Below are 19,123 nucleotides of genomic sequence, written 5' to 3'. Positions count from 1 at the left end.
TTATTACAAAAAAAGAAAAGTCTTTGCAAAGAGAGGAAAAGGTACAAGTCTTACGAGTTGTCACCCCTTACTGAAGTCTAAGCAAAACAATCCCCTCGGTTATACAGAAGTGAGAGAGACAGAGAAGCAAAGGAAAGCAAAACAATTATCTTTGTCCAGCTGCACTCAACTTATCTTTATCGAAAAACAGCTTGTAGTCACAACATGGCTGGGAACAACCAGGACGCACAAAATGCCCGGAAAACAGCCAGCAGTCACAATAATGGAACAATAAAGCATGTGAAGGTTGTATAATAGAAGTAATATTTGGTGTATATAAAACATACATTTTCCAAATCATCAACATTAATGTCATTATAGAAGTGCCAGCCTTAATATATATGAATTCTTCTGTATTTTCTTATAAGTGTTGTATTTCTTTTTTTTTTAATTCAAACACTTGAACAAAATTAAACAAGCCACATTAGTACCTTAAGAGTACTTCCTTGAATATTCAGCAAGTGTTCACCATCTGAGAGCATGCCATTCATGAGCTGGGCATCTTGGCAGCTGGAAGGCAAATGACCTGAAAAAAAACATGCAACTTACGCTAAAGTACTGAATAAGGGAAGGAAATGATTAAAAAGATCGCTACCTAAGCTACAATAATAAACATTGTTCAATGAATACCTCCCAACCAGTGACAATCAAAAGCGAGCAATATTATCTCATGACTGCAACATTTATACAGATCTTGTATTTCATATCATGAAGGGTAACCTTCATGCAGCAGCATTCAAACATACGGTGTGTGAATTATTTTGTAAAAATGTAGGATTTTGACTTCTGCCTGCCACTCGCTGTTGGGAAAAAAAAAAACTCACAGCTCAGGTTTCTGCAGACTTTTTTGGCTTCCGGTATGGCATCAAGCGAGCATCTATTGCTTTTCTGGCCATCTGATGTCCCACACTGCACCGCCCTCTCCATCACTCCATCGCCACAGCTGGCGGAGCACTAGAAAGGAGATCGAGAAGCGTGGAAGTGGGGAAAATAGAGATCTTATCTGCATTGTTGTCATTTCCAGGTCTTTCAGCTGGTTTGTGCCAGTGTTGTGCGGTGAGGTTCATGACTGGTGAGGCACTGACATTGGGAGTCAGTTTTACAGTACAGTGTCATGTTTGCATCACCTCGAGCTTTTTACCTGCAGTTTTATGCGATCAGCAAAACTCAATGTGTAACACACAAACACTGGATACATTAGCCTGACTATGGAAAATGAGAGCGCATTTAAAAGTATTTACAAGCTTCCTTAACTGGCTAAGTGACTCATTGCGCAATCTGAGGGGAGGATCTTGCTCACTTATTTGAACATGAATATGAAATCGTGGACATTACTGGATTCAAACAGAACATCCTTATAAAGCACAAACCAGAGAACTAAAATTGAAAAGATTTGAATTTAATGATTAATATATAGGCCGGCACTGGTTAGCACATCTGCCTCACAGTTCTGGGGTCCGGGGTTCAAATCCCGGCCCCGCCTGTGTGGAGTTTGCATGTTCTCCCCGTGCCTGCGTGGGTTTTCTCCGGGCGCTCCGGTTTCCTCCCACATCCCAAAAACATGCGTGGTAGGTTGATTGAAGACTCTAAATTGTCCGTAGGTGTGAATGTGAGTGCGAATGGTTGTTTGTTTGTATGTGCCCTGCGATTGGCTGGCAACCAGTTCAGGGTGTACCCCGCCTCCTGCCCGATGATACCTGGGATAGGCTGAAGCACGCCCGCGACCCTAGTGAGGAGAAGCGGTAAAGAAGATGGATGGATGGCTGGATTAATATATATATATATATATATATATATATATATATATATATATATATATATATATTATTTTTTACTATTTGTGGCATGGCCTCCCCTGCCTCTCCTGGCTGCACGTCCCTGGAACTTCATGCCAAAGGTAATAATAGTTTGCATGTCAGGTAACGACATTCATGTCACTGAAGCACATACATATTATATATATATATATATATATATATGATTTGCATAACAGACAGACCTACTTATATTCAAGTCAAATCACTGTTTATCCCATTATACTCGACATCACATTGTGACCCTAAAACGAAACATTGACAAATTCATGCAATTCGAAGTTTCTAGAAAGGAAATAACAGTGGTTGTTAAAGCCATGCATATGTATCTCAGCATTCATAAATTCTGATAAAAGGGGAGACTTTATAGGGTTTACTCACAGGTCCCCATGTTCCAACCCTCCACTCCTGGAGAGGTGGACAGAGCCCCAGATGACAAGGCATATACCTCTCAGGGGATGCCCCTGGACAGTTGGACAGAGATTGATCACCATACTCATAGTTGTCATTCTCTATGTGCACCTCGCTGCAGGAGATCAGACGCTGGCGGTAGCCCTGGCCACAGCTGACTGAGCACTGGGAAATCAAAGAAATGACTGACGTGAAATAGGCATTAATATGAACACGAACAATTTGAAATGGGAATGCTTTGTGCAAGATTTGATTTGAAGACGATGGTTGAATGAGTCACGCTTTTGGAGATATTGTCTGCGAGCATGCACAGATACTGTACATGATGAGTGCAGGTTTAAGGCTCACCTCTGTCCATTCTCCTGTGATCCAGACGAATTCACAGGCTTGGGCATTGCAGCTTTCTATATCTGGAGGTCTGATTTTTTTGACGCAATACATTTCATGGACCTCCTGCTTGTGGTGGTCCACACATTGTAAGTCTCGTCTTTTGTGGCCTGATCCACATGATTTACTGCACTACAGCGGAGTCAAAGGACAAAGTAGGTTTTTAACCAACAAATAAATAGCGGCTCCAAGCATTTCACTGTCATCTCTTTTGGGACCACCGTGATGCACATTGCACAACGCATATGATAATGATGCAGTGTCTTAACATATGAAATAACGGGACTTTGAATTGGCCTCGTCAAAATAGTACATAAGAGCTAAACGCAAATCACTACGTTTTTTTCAAAGAAGAACAAAGACAGAGCACATGACCCTCACCTGACATATCACAACTATGTATTTATAAATGATGGAGAAAAGCCTTTTATCTTCCATGATATTGCATAGGAGAATGGATTTTTCTGATGTTCAAATATCATACAAGAGACTCCGAGAAGCTCTACTTGCGTCACATACAGCTGCAACTGATTCCAGCTGGGCTCCGTCACTTCATGCGCAGGACTCATGTCAAACAACTGAAATACCTGGAAATGTTATTGAGTTGTGCAGCTGTTCTGAGGAATGGAAATTGAGCTAAACCTTCACAACACTGACCCTCTGGGTACTCTGGTAAAAGGGACACGAGACGACTAGATGAGTAAGAATATGTTTTAAAACGTGCATGATCATTATGTTATTAAAAAAAAGCTTCTCCAGGCTGATTATCATTGTCTCCTTTGTGGTGCTTAGTGACACAGACTCAAAAGCACCTGAGAACAGGAAAGCCGTAACTGCTGCAGCTGCATTTTGTAATGATTCCAGCTCCCCAGCATGACACATAACCTACATTCACAATCAAATCCGATCGAAAAATGCGTCCTTTTCAAAATGAACCATAATAACGCTCAGTGGAATGCAGAGGCCAAACATTGGTAAACGTGTCCATCTCACTTATTTGAGTGTTCAATTACTAATACAGTAATTTACATTTTAAAGTGGGTGTGCACCCACAATAAAGTGATTTCACCACAGTTCCATCTGCTGGACCAAGTGGATCACTGCCTTTGGGTCGTAAATATTGAACGCGTTCAATATTTAAGATTGTCGGCCCCGACCTGTTTTAGACCCTATCAGTGAGACAAATTCACTTTTGAGGCACCACAGACCTAAAGACAATCTTATAAGACTTAAAAAAGTCTGGCGTTTGGCAAAATTGGGACAAAAACAGCCCGACTGTCTCTGTGTGTGTACCGGATCTAAGATGACACAGAAGTTAAAATCCGAGATGTCGGAAGTAAAGTACTGATACAACTCTGGTAAAAGTAAATGTACTGAAGACACGCCCTTATTTAAGTAAAAATACAAAAGTACACACTTATAAATGTACTTAAGTAAAAAAGTGACATTTTTCAACCCAATAATAAAATACATGATGATTGGCACGTGTTCTCTGGGGGCAAAAATGTACAACACAAACAGATAAGGCTTAAATGAAAACACTAGCAATTATTTATACTATTCAAATAAAGTTATATACAGTCCAACATAATCAAAAATAAAAAAGCTAGATTTGTTTGAAACACATTTATTTGCCCACTGCCAAAGGAGGCAAGGCTGTTACCATTTAAAGGGTTGGAGCAACTTTGCCAATTAGGTGACTTACTTTTCCTAAGGCGAATAAAAATGTTTTGTTGAAAAACAAAGCATGATCATCTGATTCCCATCAGTGCATGAAGCAAGGAGTAGTCGCCCTCCTCCTTCTGCCTGGCTCCCGCTGCTTAGCAGAGCAAGCTTGCAGCTTTGACTCAGAACCTCATCAGAACATTCTCTCCAAGCTTCAAAAGCAAACAGAAAAAACCTTTCCTACCGCCTTCCAGTCGCCCTCTCTCCACCGGTACCGTGAGGGACAATCAGCGACCCGGCAGCTTCGACTTGATGCCGGGCGGGAGCGCTCGGGGCAGTCGGTCTCAAGTGGGCTCCTGCGGGTGCCAGCTTGGCAGATCACCTCCCGCCGCTGGATACCGTCGTCACAGGATGCTGAGCACTGGAGGCAGGACAGGTACCGCTTAATAACAATTGTTATTGTATTGTAACTTGACTGTGTGTAGGATGAGTATGTGAGTTTGCTAAATGCAACTGAATAGATTTGTGTTTAACTCAGTTTTGTGATTGTATACTGTTCTTCAATCAAATATAAATACGTAGTTCACATTTGCGTTGCATCATTTGTGTTGTGTCACTTTCACCTTTCCTCTACGGTCATATCAAAGCTTTATTATGAAGCCAATGACTTGGTGATTGATGGAAATTACACTCACGATCACGTAATAAGATTTATCAAAAATACTGCCTTCACAAAGGTAATAATGCTGTTTTTAATAATGTATTTATTATTGTGATCGCAGCTTAGAGTGATATGGAACAGCACTGGGTCATACTAAGAAGGGTTTTAGTTACTTTATTTATCTTATTGGCACTCAGTATGATCAAAATTGAGCACTGATATCTTATCAAGAGCAGTTTTGAAAAACTACACTTATGAAATGAAAAGACGTGATGTGGCTACTGAGAAAAAGAATGATAATATGGTACCTTCTACAGATATTCAGCAATGATGTTGCCGAGTTAAGCTCCTAATCAGCACCACTGCTCTGTCTTATTTATGGAATTATTTTTAGTCATAAATGCTGACATTTATTGGACATAATGATTTGTTTTGTGTAGCTGTCATTCACACCTCAGTCATTCACCAACATGTTATTTGCAATGCAATTTTTTTTCAAACTCTCAATTCTGTCTCTGCCTTCTGCAGGGATACTGTTAAATAACTTTTTTGTTTTCTTTTTGTCTTTCCAAACAGATGCCGTGAATAACTCTGACCCACAACTATCTCTGTTTGTGTTTCTTGTGTGCAAGCTAGTGGGTTCTAATAAGACTTTTCATTCATTTCACTTGTATTTATCACGTGTGACATTTTAGCCGTCGAACCAAGAGGCAGTCTGTTTAACCATGTGTTATCATGCTGTGGGGACGGTGGCGTATCATTTCCTCCTGGCCTCATTCTTGCTCTGCAGCTGTTCTGCGAAGACGCACATCCTTTCTGATGTATGAGGTACAGATGTGTTCCTGTGCTTGGACGCCTCTTGGCCAGAGGGGGAAAATTCAGAGAAAGACTACACACGCAAGAGGATGAAAAGATTGTTGAAGTTGAATTAAGTCATGTGTGGGTATGATGGCGAGTGTATACAGTACATAATAATCTTTCTATTTAAACTAAACAAGATAAAGCGTACAAAGTAGGAAGATAAGGCTCATGTGAGGTGATTTGTGGAGGTGTCCGAGGCAAGATAAAAGTGTGGACAGAATAATCCTGATCAATATTGAGTTGTTTGAAATATTATGGTAATTGCATGCACGCAAACATTCATCTACTCATCCATTTTCTGTATAGGTTGTCTTCATTAGCGTTGCAACAACCATTCACACTCACATTCACACCCAAAAGCTCTCAGTTTGGTACAGTGCCATCTTACACTTATACTACCCTGAACCACAATTAAAAACATCCCATTATGTTAACACATTTCTAAAAATGACAATTGAAAACTGAGCATTATTATCTTGGTAAAGTCAGACTTTTGGATACAGCTCTTGTTTTGGATCACATTGCACTGAGCAAGGCATGTCTACATTTTATTGCGGCAGATACAGTAAGTGGACATTCACAGCACTGCATACACTGGATGTTGACAATATTACCAGTAAATAATAGGCCACAGTCGGTGATGCAAATCCTTCTACAGCCCTACTGCTGTGTAACCCTGGCCTAAATTTTTTTTTCTATTTCCATTACCTTCAACACCAAGACAAACATACAGTTGGTAACATAATGGGCTCTGTTTTCATGACCGGTGGCGTGTTAGACCGGGTATTGTTAATTTGGCAGACGGGCACAAGGCGTCGTATTTAAAAAAGGGCGCCGGCCGGTGTGGACGTCAACACAGCAAACTTCTCTCCTGTCCAATCTAAGCGTCTCCTCTCATTCCCTTTAAATGCAGCGTGTGAGAAGCGCAATGACAGTCATTGACAAGGCAGAAGAGGAAACTGATTTGCTCGAGTCCGGGAGGTCGAAGCGCGCAAAGTACATTTATACTGAACTCCAAGCACACCTCCATGATGATGTGAAGTTGGCGTGGGGGGAGATTGCGGATCTGCGTTGTTAAGGGGGTACTTGGAGACGGCACTCTAACCTGATCAATTGTGTGGCAGCCAGTGGGATGATTTAAAAATATAATAATAATAATAATAACAATAATAATAATAATAATAACATTCAATTATTTGATTTCTATAATGATTCCGTTTTTGTTGGCCTTTCATCACATAGGCCTCTTAATGAATGTCCGTGGATCTCACAGATTTGTCTGCCTGTGGCACCAAAATCGCATCAGACCAGCAGTCTACCTTGCGCCAAAAGCTTGACATGGCTTGAGCAGGCGTAAGTTTAGACAGACAGTCACTAAATTGTCACATGCACCAGGAGGATGTCAAAGGGCATACCTTCATTACGCCAGTACGCCCAGCTTGGCGCAGACCGGTCTGCCAAATTGCCAAACGGGCAACGAGCCTTGCGCTTGCACAAATATTAGGTTTTTGCCAGTTTTTGTGCTTTGCTGCAGTTGAAAAGAAAATATAGCCCAATATGTTACAGCACCTTGTTTTGTGGCAAGTGCACAAAACATTTGTTGAGGTGATATGCATCAAATTGACAAAGAGGCAAAATTAACAAGGTCTACATTAGGAAAAAGAAGTGTTTAATTGGGGTGTAAAAGAAGCCTACCTCCTCCCAGCTGCCAGTCTTCCACTTGGGACAGCGGCCACCTTGGCAGCGCCTCTGCTTGTTGGGTTTGGGGGTCAAGTGCTGGCAGTTTTCGTCTTCAACAGAGCGGCCTGACCTAGTCAAACAGCGCACCTTGCGGGACTTGAAGCCTCTTCCACAAGTGGCTGAGCACTGCAAGATATCAAAGAAATGGCGTTGAACAAAAAAAATCAAAAGTTAGGTTCGGACTCCAGCAAATACTGTCATTGTCAACCTCGAAAGACAATTCTTTGTTGTCCTCATCATTTGTTGGTGATTTGAGATTATGAAAAACAAAACCACAACACACAAGCAAATTACTACAGTATATTGCATATAAATTTAACATAACCAAGCATACAGTAAAGAGACCAATAATCCACAACGCTCATCTCACTGTAGCCTAACAATAAAATAAGAACCATTGAAACTTGGAATATTGCACATCATTGTGTTGTACAAATACAAACCAAAGTCAAACAGCAGGGGTTTCAAGTTAAAACTATAGAGATGAAAATGTGACGCCAGTGCAGGTATAATTCCAAATTTTATGAATTTGCATGATTCCTGCATGACTGTTGCGAACCCAATGACAGCATGTGCCGGATCACCCCGGCGGAACTTTCTTTCACTTCCAGGTTCACCGAGTTAGCGAAAGCCTAACTTGTTGTGACAGGCAGACACACACAGACACACAGACACACACTCACACACGCACGCACACACAGTGCAATGTTACAGAGGGCTGGGAAGGGGGCGTGGAAAGGGCTGGACTGAGCTCAGATAATCACAGGGGGCGTAGTACAGTATCTGGGGATGGATGGGAAGCGACAGGCTCTGAGTTGAATGGGTACATGGCCCAGCATGCAGTTCTGTCCCGTGCAGCAAGATAATGTACTGGACAGGAACGCCATACGAACTTTCACCTCATTCAGACCTCATTCATCAATGAAGGGGCTAATAAAATATGGAGTTTTTGTTTTTTAAATCAAGCATTGAGAGAGTTGGGTAATAATTAAGGTTGGTTACCTTTGCTCAAAGGAATGATAGAAATCTGCATGTGATGGTTTTGTGCCTTTTTTGTGACAATAAAAATTGAATAAATCGATAAAAACTAGTGGAACCCCTTTCTTTGTACAGTTACACAAAAAATACACAGAGTCCGAAAAGTGCTAAATAAGGCCACCAACATATATTCATTTCATATTAGTGGCCAATATAACCATAACACATTCTGGATATTTCAGATGTGGCTCACACCGAGACAACATGGGCCCTTGAGTAGAGGCAGAGGGTTTTTTGTAATCTAGGCCATTCCTCATGTTTTCTATCCTTTTAACAAGGACTTTCTTGCTGTTGTGCGGTGCTGAAGTGCCCTCACAATACCCCGGGACTCGCAACCACTGGGTCAAATTGAAACAGCATGTGTGATAACACTAAATGAACACCCTTGCGCAGGGTTTATTAGCTTCTCTGGGGTTCCGTAATTATACAGCGCAGCAAAGAGGACTGTGTATATACTGTATGTGACCTGTCTGTATGAACTGACTATAGACAAAGTGCATAAATCCAATCACGCCATGCTTCTTTTTAAAAGCCCAGAGGTCCTTCTTTTTTGTAAGATAAGAAAAAAACAAAACTTCTTCATATGCTTCAAATGTCAGCATAGTTTTAACGGGCACTATTGAGCGCCTGTGCCGCTCGCCCCCCCCCTCTCCTAATCACAGCTCCAATTTCCCAGAAGTCTGTCTATGCTTATGGGGAGAACAAGAAAGAGGCCCCAGTTCAGATCAAACGTGATCTTTGACCCTGCCAATACACCATTGCATTGTCTTGCTGACGGCCCGCTCCATTTGAGTCACTGTCACTGGCCCCCACATTTGTACACTGTCATCAAGCCGCATTAGGCCAGAGTGGAGGGGGCCAGAGAGAGGCAAAGGACACTGGCAGCCTCATAGCAGAGCACACGTCGCCAGGCATCCCAAAAAGACATTAAAGTGAATGAGCACAGTAAATAAGCCGAGCCATTGTCACACAGGACAAAGATTTACCTTGATGGGAAGAGCTTTGAACACGCCCGCCATAGACGGTAAAAACATGATCGCTCAGAGGGGTCAGCAGAGGCCCTGACTGCATAAAACAACAGTGAGATTGCTCAGTGATTTGTGCGTATTCATTCAGGAAAAACATGCCATTCAGTAGACTGCTAGGGGAGCGCTTGACCGGCATTTCTTTTGAAAGCTTCTGTCCAAAACCATACATGGGAAATTAAATAATGTAGTACACCTCCGCATGCGTCCCATATCAGTTCTGACCATCTGGAGTAAGTGTCATGAAAGTTGCTATCCCTATTTATGTTTGGTGCAAGTTTCCAGGAAGTTCTATTTGTGTCTGCATGGATACTATTGCAACAAGAAAAACAAAAATGAATGCTCAAATAACGATAAAAAGCCTTAAACATGACCCCTCTACTTCACTTTAATTATAAAATTTTGTGGAAGTGAACAGAAATCCAATGGATCCATAAAAAATTAAATATTGACAGAACATAATAATGAAGAAACAATAAATACAAGTAATTACATAAATATACAGAAAACGCTTGTTGAAAAACAGACCAATACTGCCATTTATGGAAAAGAGACAAACCAGATGCTTATTTCAAGACCCTGTGGAGTTGGTGACAGTGAAGTGCTTCTATTTGCAGCACGACACGAAGTATAGCAATTGAAAAATTCGATGTGGCAGAAATGTAGGGGGAATTTGAGCGACACATGCAAATGTATGTTCAACTTCCGCTAAATCGCTAATTTGCAATCGCACGTGGGAATCATTACAAGCAACAGCTCTCATTAGTAGATGATGTGCAGTATAAGATGTAGCCACTGCTGTGATAACAGGCCCTTAAAATAAGGTGTGTGGTCATTTGCGGCATTTATGACCAGGATCAGTCAAGTGGGTGGGCTACAGGCAAAAGCTGCCCCTAATCACAGGTCGGATCACCTCTCACTGTCCGCAATGGGCGAATAGGTGTTAGAAGGTGGGAGATGACACAGACCTGGTTCTGGGTTTAGGGCCATCAACTGCACTGGTTCGCCACAACAAGTCAGGCTGTGTCTTAGCTCGCCAAAACCCCTGCAGTGCAAGGGAGAGAAAGATGTGGCAGGGGGGCTATCATAACAGAGACTGAGGTAGACACACTAGGTTGGCTCAGAGTTAAGAGCTCTGGATAAAAAACAATGTAAACCCCCCTGTGGTCACACATATCGCGTATTTCAAATACACATTTTAATAGGCCATTGTTTGAGTGACATTCAAAGACACATCAACATTATGACACACTTTGCACCTCTTCAATATTAGATTAATCTATACAAAGTGCTCACTTCAGAAATGAAGAGTCGGCATAAAAACGCCTACCCGTTGCAAACGTGATGGTTCATTTATGATACTTAGATCTTAAAATCTCCCTTGTTTGGCCAGAGCACCGTTGTAGGTTTTTTTCTATCATACTTTAATGGCAAGTGTTTGTTTCTAAGTGAGGTATTGTTGAGCAGAGCATTTATAGCAAGTCCAAGTACTGTACAAAGCAACCATTGACATGGATACACTGAGAGCACCTTTGAAGCAGAGCTTAGAGTTATACAAACGTACTGTTTTGGTCATACTACGAAAATCTGTGTCAAAACCCTCCGCAATACTGGAATATAATGGCCATTCACACTAATAACCACAAACCCAATGTGACACTTTATTTCACAGCGCTGGTACTGCTGCTGCTCCTGGTACTTCCTATGGCATTCAACCTATATATATATATATATATATATATATATATATATATATATATATATATTATAGCACGACAAGGTTAAAATAAAACCACAGTTTGGCTGAGATTGGCACACAAAACGCCTGGTTGGGGGGGGGGGGGGGGGGGGTCGAATTAGGTACACAGCAGGAGAAAATACAGTACAAAACTGTAAAATAAAGTGTCAGCATAACTTGTTACCCAACAAAGCACACGTGCCTTAAGACAAACTGAATTCTTGATACAATAGGCATTTCAAATATGCACACTTATTAAAAAAATATATATAGTACACAGCACAAATGGAGTCCCGTGTAAGTTGGTTCTTTAAATGCGCATATTGGAACATCCAAATGTCAAATGAAGCACCACACATTTATAATATGGGCCATTCTTTGGATAATAAATGAACAAGGCATCATACTGTATATTCCTGATATACAAAAACATTCATCAGTATTTGCACATGAAGAACAATTGGCAATGTTCAAATACAAAGAGCTAAGACAAAATAAATCACTTTTAAAGTAAATGCTATGTACAAATGATAAACAGGAAACAATATCTCAATAAATTATGTTTTTTTTTTTTAAAAACAATATTTTACAAAACTAACTCTGATTGTGATACAAATTGATCCTGATGGCTTTCAATACTAACACACAGCCCAACTACTTTTTTTTTCTAGTTACTCAAGAAAAGAAGGTTCTTCTGGTCACAGCTGTCACTGAAGCGGTTTGTAGTGATGTACTGTCTCTGGCAAATTGCAGAGCAGCATATCTTTGCCATGTAAGTGCAACAGAAATTTGTCTTGAGGAAATGTTGCAGACACCAGTGCGGGAGTGGGAAGTGGAGGGGAGTTAAAGTCTTAGGAGTGTACAGTTTATTTTCTCCAATGCAAAAGCACCACGGAAACCCCCTTTAAGTATGATTGTGACTGAGTAACACTATTGGCAAAATGTGAGGTTTAAAAAAAGAAGGTGTAGAGTATTTTTTTTTTATGAGCGTACCGAGCTCCATGGGTCTGTGCTCCAGTGGGGGCTAGACGAGCACGGCTGAGTATTGCATTGCTCCCGATCCGGTGGCTTGTCGTGGATCTCGCAGCTCAGATCATTAAAACGCTCGCCATTTGGACGTTGACATACCACCAGCCTCGTCTTTATCCCGCCTCCGCATGGTTTGGTGCACTGAGGACAGCGTGAGGAGAAAGCACATTAAAAAGCAGTAAAAAAACAAACAAAACAAAAACACCAATGCTAACCCGTGGGAATCACAAAGAATGTGAAATTGAGCTTCAGGTATTTTCAGATGTCCTTTTTCTCATGCAACCTTCACAAACAGTCAAAGTAATTATCCAAACATAAGCATCCCAAAGTTTGGTTTTCCCACTAGCCCTTTTAACACCAGTAAAGCTGTGTCTGTCTGCCTTACCTCTCCCCAGTTGCCATAGATCCACTGCGGACATGGCCCCGACTCACAGGATCGCTGCTCACTGGGCCGGCTGCGATCCTCACAGCTGTTGGCAGGGTAGCCGTTCTCATCCTGGCACACTACGACTCGCCGCTGAAAGCCTCCTGCACATGTGCTGGAGCACTGTTGTCAAAGAGAGAGAGCCAGGGTACCGGACTGTCAAATGAGTTCTCACACATAGCTTCACAGTGTACACAGTGATAGGCCCAATGGAGCCCAGTGGGGATGTTGCAGTGTAGACATGATGATGCTAAACCTATGGCAGTAGAATAGCAACTGAATGCATGATTCGCTTCGGAAGTAAAGGCTCCTGAGGTGATACAATTTGGAATTTGACCACAATTAAGTTGCCCAAAACATCATGGATGATATCATGCAAGTGTACTTAAGGCTCAATTCAGTGACCATTAAAGGATGAACTCTGCTTATGTGTTGTTTTTTTATTTACTTTCTTTGTTGTGGCTTTTTTTTTTTTTTTTTCCTACGCTTATTCCAAAAAAGGAGAGGGACAAAGTATTCACTGAAAGTTACTGAAGTAAGCGGACTCAGAGAATAGTAAGACGTGGTCATGTCTTGATCGTGATCATTTGTTATCAAAGTTAAAGGAGTCTTAGTTTGTTTTTAAGTTTAACAGTGGTTAACTCTTTTCTACACTTGGTAAGGTTGTATGATGAACACATTTTCCTGGAATGGTTTCCGACCTGGAGGGAATCCACGGTAACTTTGTTAATTTAATAATAAAGTCATAAATGTTCTCTGGTTATCTTAGAAGACGTCTGACAAACGTCTTCTAAGACAACTAGAACAGTCCAGTTGTGATCGATTCAATGCCCTGTGAATAAAATGACCTGGACGAATGAGAATATTCACAGGAAAGTCATAAATGAAATGAAATGAATGAAATGTTGAATGTTGTACAAGCAACAACGGGGTATAATTCTGAGGAGTACAGGTACTGCATATGATAGCATACCAGAGAAATCCCCAGGTGCTATTCAAGTATGCCTACTCGCAGCTGTCAGCTTACTTGTACTACATGTACTTTATTTAGCTATATTAGGCATGATACTATACAGGGGGTCCTTGGTTTTTTTACATCATTACATTCCTAGAATGGTGACATAACCAGAATTTGTCCATAAATCAGAGCACGCCATAGTCTAACACTAACGCAATAATAAACTCATGATTAGAGTATATATTTGTATGAAAAACACTTCTTGGTCATAAATCTAAAACAATCAAATGGAAAAACAGTAAGTACGGTGGTAAGTGAGTGTGCCTCCGTGCACTAGTTCATTGCACAGTCAAAACGTCTTCTGTTAGTACAGGTACTGTCATAAATTGAGCACCCCCTGTGAACAGCAGCTGTTGAAGGCTTTTGTGTACTTGCATCAGCTTTTCAGGACCTTATTGACGCTTCACTCACCGCGCCCCAGGGCCCAGTTCGCCATTGGTGGGATTGGCTTTGAGGAATGATGTTCCTGGCGCTGCTATTCGGTGAGGATGGTAGAGGTCTGGAATGACTGGAGTGGGACGCGCACTGAGACATGGCGCAGTCCTGCTCTGTGCTTGGCCGATCGTCTGGGTCACACTCGCTGCTGTTCACTTCTTGTTCACCGAAGTTGACACAGACCACTTGCCGTGTCGTCTTCCCCTGACCGCAGGTTACCGAACACTGAAAAAAAGTTTCACATTAGGATTTAAAATAAATGACCTACTTCTTCATACATACACAAACAAATAAATACATGTATTCATGAAGACTTGTGAGAAGTGCTGGCCCTGTTTTCAGTTGGAAACCCTCATAAAGGCTTGCTGAGGGCCATGAACAAACGAGACAATTACACTATGGAAAAAAGTCCATCCATTCATCCATCCATCCATTGTCTATACTGCTTGTCCTGTTTATGTTCACAGGGAGCTGGAGCGTATCCAAGCCGACAGGTTGAAAGGACCGTGACACCTGGTCGCCAGTCAATCACAGTGTAAGGAGAGACAACAATTCAGGTTCACATTCACATCTTTACTGAACCCACACTGCCTGCAAGCAAGTCAGATGACTGAACCGCTACATAGTCAGTGACTCTACGAACAGAAGTACAATAGTAAATTGGGAAATTTAGGACAGTCTGCTTCTAATCTTTTGAGTGCTTGGCTCACAATCTTCGATGGGGATGATGCCTTTTTGAGATATTCCTTTATGCTGAACGTTTCTCCATATTGTCTAAATGGTAGATTGATTGTGGTTGTGGCTTTATTACTGCCCGATGTCATATTATCATTGAGTGCTCAAGCATATGTCAATCCTTTTACTGAAACAACAGCCAAAACTGTGCTCTCAAACAATCATGGTGTCTCCCTTAGCACTCCCCAAGCAGACTCATTCTTGTATAAGGTCATCCATTGTACAGTGGTTATGCAACTGCTTGCATGTCCTGGCATTTTCACTGTTCAAGTACGTATGATGTTATCAATAGTTACATAATTATGAATACAGTAGACACTGTAATATGGATTTGTTGACATATGTACAGGCATTAGATATGCAACTGTTTGGTGTATCACTCAGATGGCATTTTTTGTTGTTAATGGTTCACATAAAAAGTGGGTCACATTGGTAAACTGTATGTGTGTGCAAGCGTGTGTAGCTAAAACTGGTGTCCACAGCTTTCTTTGTCCTGAGGCCATGGCAGCCCTGTTTGCACGTATTTTATTTTTGTATTCAAGTCTTGCTTATCTTTCTCATGGTCTATCACAGTATGGTGGTACGAGGCTGCTGAGCGGGGCCGGTTATACGCTAGGGCCAGAGGGGGCCTGGTTCCATGAAATAAACGCCGTGCCCACTCAAATCAAATTTGCGCAATCGCATCCTTGCTCAAGTCTCCTCCGCTTTGTGCCGTGTGTCGGCTGTCTGATCTACTGTCTGCAGTGAGACTGTAGATTGGGTCAAAATGTCATTTACTGGTTAAGGATATATCCATCCATTTTCCATCCATTTTCAACACCGCTTATCCTGGTTAGGATCACGGGACGCTGGAGCCTATCCCAGCGGACTTCGGGCGAAAGGCGGACTACACCCTGAACTGGTCGCCAGTCAGTCGCAGGGCACATATAGACACGGACAACCATTCGCACTCACATTCACACCGTCACTGAGTGGGAACTGAACCCACGCTGCCTGCACCAAAGTCAGGCGAGTGTACCACTACACCATCAGTGTTAAGGAAATGTCCCTTAAAGGTTTTTGTATGCATTTGTATAATGTTAGTGTTTGAGGAGTCGAATTTACGTGACTTGCACATATGTGACGTTCATAGTCAATCCTGCTGCTGCCTTTTCGCAATCGGAAGCGGTGTAATTGTGAGTTTCAAAGTAAGAGCTTTAACAGGAAGTACGCTGTTTGTTGCTTGAATGTTGCTGACTTAATATCGTTTTGGATCGAATAGAATGCCTATACAAAGATTTGCTTTGGAAATTCTACTTATCATACTGTATGTTATGTATGCTTGCCTATTCATAATTGTTTTCTTCTTCTCTCTTAGAATTCACACGACACAACACAACTAAACATACAGGTACAGTAGATCACAAAAATGATCATATATTTTTTCTCATTTATGGAGATGACAGACAGGCGGCACGGTGGCCGACTGGTTAGAGCGTCAGCCTCACAGTTCTGAGGACCCGGGTTCAATCCCCGGCCCCGACTGTGTGGAGTTTGCATGTTCTCCCCGTGCCTGCGTGGGTTTTCTCCGGGCACTCCGGTTTCCTCCCACATCCCAAAAACATGCATAAATTGGAGACTCTAAATTGCCCGTAGGTGTGACTGTGAGTGCGAATGGTTGTCTGTTTGTATGTGCCCTGTGATTGGCTGGCAACCAGTTCAGGGTGTACCCCGCCTCCTGCCCGATGACAGCTGGGATAGGCTCCAGCACGCCCGCGACCCTAGTGAGGATAAGCGGCTCAGAAAATGGATGGATGGATGGAGATGACAGACAGTAATTAATTGTTCAACAGAAGCCTACAATGGCGATAGATGTGATTTATTAGCTGGAAAGCCTCACACAGTTCCACTACAAATTTGAGAACAGTAAGTCACATCTATAGTCATCTGCAGACTTTGTTGCACAATTTATTAAGGTATGTCATCAATCAAATATATTAACATTTATTGAGATGTACCTGCAAGAACTAAGAGACAGGAATTGTATTCACTGAAGCGGCCCGGTTCATGTGATTTGTGCATGGGAGATAACGTCACAGTGGCTGGAGGAGTGAAGCTCGTGATGTAGTTGGTGATCGTACACACAAGATAGTGTGTGTACAGGATTATAAATTTGTTCGGCTGTATGTTTTAATGACAAGTGAGTAGCCACACACTAGTACACACACATGTACAGTAAGTGCCATGTTAAAAATAGCCACTGTTATTAGAGTGTTTTACACAACGTTGAGTAGTGAAAGGTGCCGGGTAGCAATCGCTAAGTAAGCGGCCAAATAAATAATGATAATAAATAATACAATAAAAATATGCTGTCACATGATGCCCCGTCAGTGTTTCTGCCTGCCCCCTCATGCATGTATGCATTCCTAGAATCGTCCCTGCTGCCGAGTCCCAGAGGCTTAAAAGCGCACTACGTTTCGGCCCACGGTTTACCATGGATGCCAGTACTTTCCCTCCAATCCCATCACATTCTAATGGGGTCCGTCACATTTGTAACGTTCTGTCAAGGCTTTCAACGGCTCAAATGTGGATGCTGGTCGCTTCGGAGCACGTTTGTTCCTCCGGCAGTTGTCCCATCAAATGAAGCTCCCCCTGCCCGGCTCAAGAGTCGGCGTCAGTGCGGGAAGAGGACATATCTAGGCTACAGTATATTGAAGCTCAATAAATATTTAATATTAGTTTTCTCCCAACAAATAATTCACTAATCCATCTCTTGTACCAAAACATGCAAAAGAGTCCGTTATTCACATACACATTGCAGTGAACTTCCACGCGTGTGAGAGTGAGTCTCTCTCTCTCTCTCTGTCTAACACAAACACTGTCAAGTTTAGGTGCGTGAACCCCGTTTTACTACGTTCCATACCATGAACGCCATGCAAATGTTTGACAATTCAAATATTTTGCATCCACAGAAATTGTGGCTTGTCACGTTTGCCCATCCCGTCCCACCATGTTGTCTCATGACCATCCTGTTTTGTTCACAGTGGCCTGAAATGGGGCTGCCGTGCCCGCCGGGAACATAGGGGAAACATAGCCTTAGGATAAACTGTTTCCCTTTGGGGGGGTCATTGGGTGTCTTTGGCTCGGTGGTTAGATGTGGGTTTGTATCAGCTTTTGCGTGCATATAGCTGGGTTCGGTGACCAGACCTGCAGTCGACCAGCATTGTAACTCAAGTGTACTGATGAAAACCATCTGTACGCACGGGTGCAGCCCCTTGGCTCTCTCATCTCAAAAAATGCATCCCTCTCTGCATCTCCTCTCCCTAGCGTGCTCACAGACAAACACAGACACAGACACACACACACCTAAATACACACACACACACACGCGCACACACACACACACACACACACACAAACAGGCAAAACATACACAGACACGCAAGCAAGCTACTTCCTAGTCTCTTTTCCGGCCATAGTAAACTTGAAACACGCTATGGATCCCACATAGACAACGTGCAGACTCTCAATGTTAGTTTTGGTCAAATGTATACTGAAGGACATGTTGGTAAGAAAGAAAAAAAATCTCAGAAGCAACGCTGATAACACCTAATTTAGGTGAATGTCATTGGGTATATTCAGATATAGATCTGACAGGAAATAGCTCAAATTTGTGTGTATTCACCGTTAAGAACCAGAATGCTGCTGCACGTGTACTGAAAAGGAACTAGGAGATTTAATTCTTCTGCACTAGCCCTACATTGCTTACAGATAAGGTTTGACATCCTGAATCATCCCTTAGTTATGTTGCTATAGGCTGAGACCACTTAGGCTCCTTTCCCATCCTCTCCTTCCTCATCTGTTCACATTCATAAGTGCTTGCACATGGGGGATTTGTTAGGTTTTCTACAATTGTTACCAGGGACGGGTACCGAGCCCAGGTATTAAACTGGCCCCACGGCAAAAATTTTAAGGGTTTTGTGAACGGTCTTGGATGAGTTACTTGAATTTATTTTCAATTTATTTAGGCTATACGAACATTATTTTGCACCTTTTACCTCTCCAATCTCGTTTCTAACCTGCAATAAAATGAAGATATTCTTCTAAAGAATTTTCACAATTGG

At 42.1% G+C, this 19,123-nt stretch overlaps 1 protein-coding gene and 1 long non-coding RNA gene across 5 annotated transcripts in view; one reads left to right on the top strand and one right to left on the bottom strand.

The window, feature by feature from the left end:
- The window catches only part of adamts9 (ADAM metallopeptidase with thrombospondin type 1 motif, 9), a 54,106-nt gene that overhangs the window by 7,303 nt on the left and 27,680 nt on the right, over window positions 1-19,123 (bottom strand). For 2 of the 4 annotated variants that reach the window (XR_009790096.1, XM_061784545.1), the window contains exons 26-34: window positions 14,262-14,510; window positions 12,794-12,955; window positions 12,373-12,549; window positions 7,534-7,704; window positions 4,561-4,737; window positions 2,613-2,783; window positions 2,235-2,429; window positions 864-993; window positions 471-565 (exon numbers count right to left, since the gene is read on the bottom strand). Coding sequence is in view for 3 of the 4 variants with exons in the window: in XM_061784545.1 (XP_061640529.1) it covers window positions 471-565; window positions 864-993; window positions 2,235-2,429; window positions 2,613-2,783; window positions 4,561-4,737; window positions 7,534-7,704; window positions 12,373-12,549; window positions 12,794-12,955; window positions 14,262-14,510 (1,527 nt within the window). In the remaining variant the exon portion in view is untranslated. Of the gene's footprint in view, window positions 1-470; window positions 566-863; window positions 994-2,234; window positions 2,430-2,612; window positions 2,784-4,560; window positions 4,738-7,533; window positions 7,705-12,372; window positions 12,550-12,793; window positions 12,956-14,261; window positions 14,511-19,123 lie in introns of those variants that run through there. The other 2 variants (XM_061784546.1, XM_061784548.1) reach the window with 2 other exon arrangements.
- LOC133483386 (uncharacterized) lies at window positions 4,611-8,668 on the top strand. Its single transcript, XR_009790097.1, has 2 exons — window positions 4,611-4,752; window positions 5,554-8,668. It is a non-coding gene; the product is annotated as an uncharacterized LOC133483386 (long non-coding RNA).

The sequence above is a fragment of the Phyllopteryx taeniolatus genome, chromosome 9 (genome assembly GCF_024500385.1).
Source record: "Phyllopteryx taeniolatus isolate TA_2022b chromosome 9, UOR_Ptae_1.2, whole genome shotgun sequence".
NCBI lineage: Eukaryota > Metazoa > Chordata > Actinopteri > Syngnathiformes > Syngnathidae > Phyllopteryx > Phyllopteryx taeniolatus.
The sequence above is the reverse complement of the archived record's forward strand: the minus strand, read 5'-3'. Positions and strand labels throughout refer to the sequence as shown.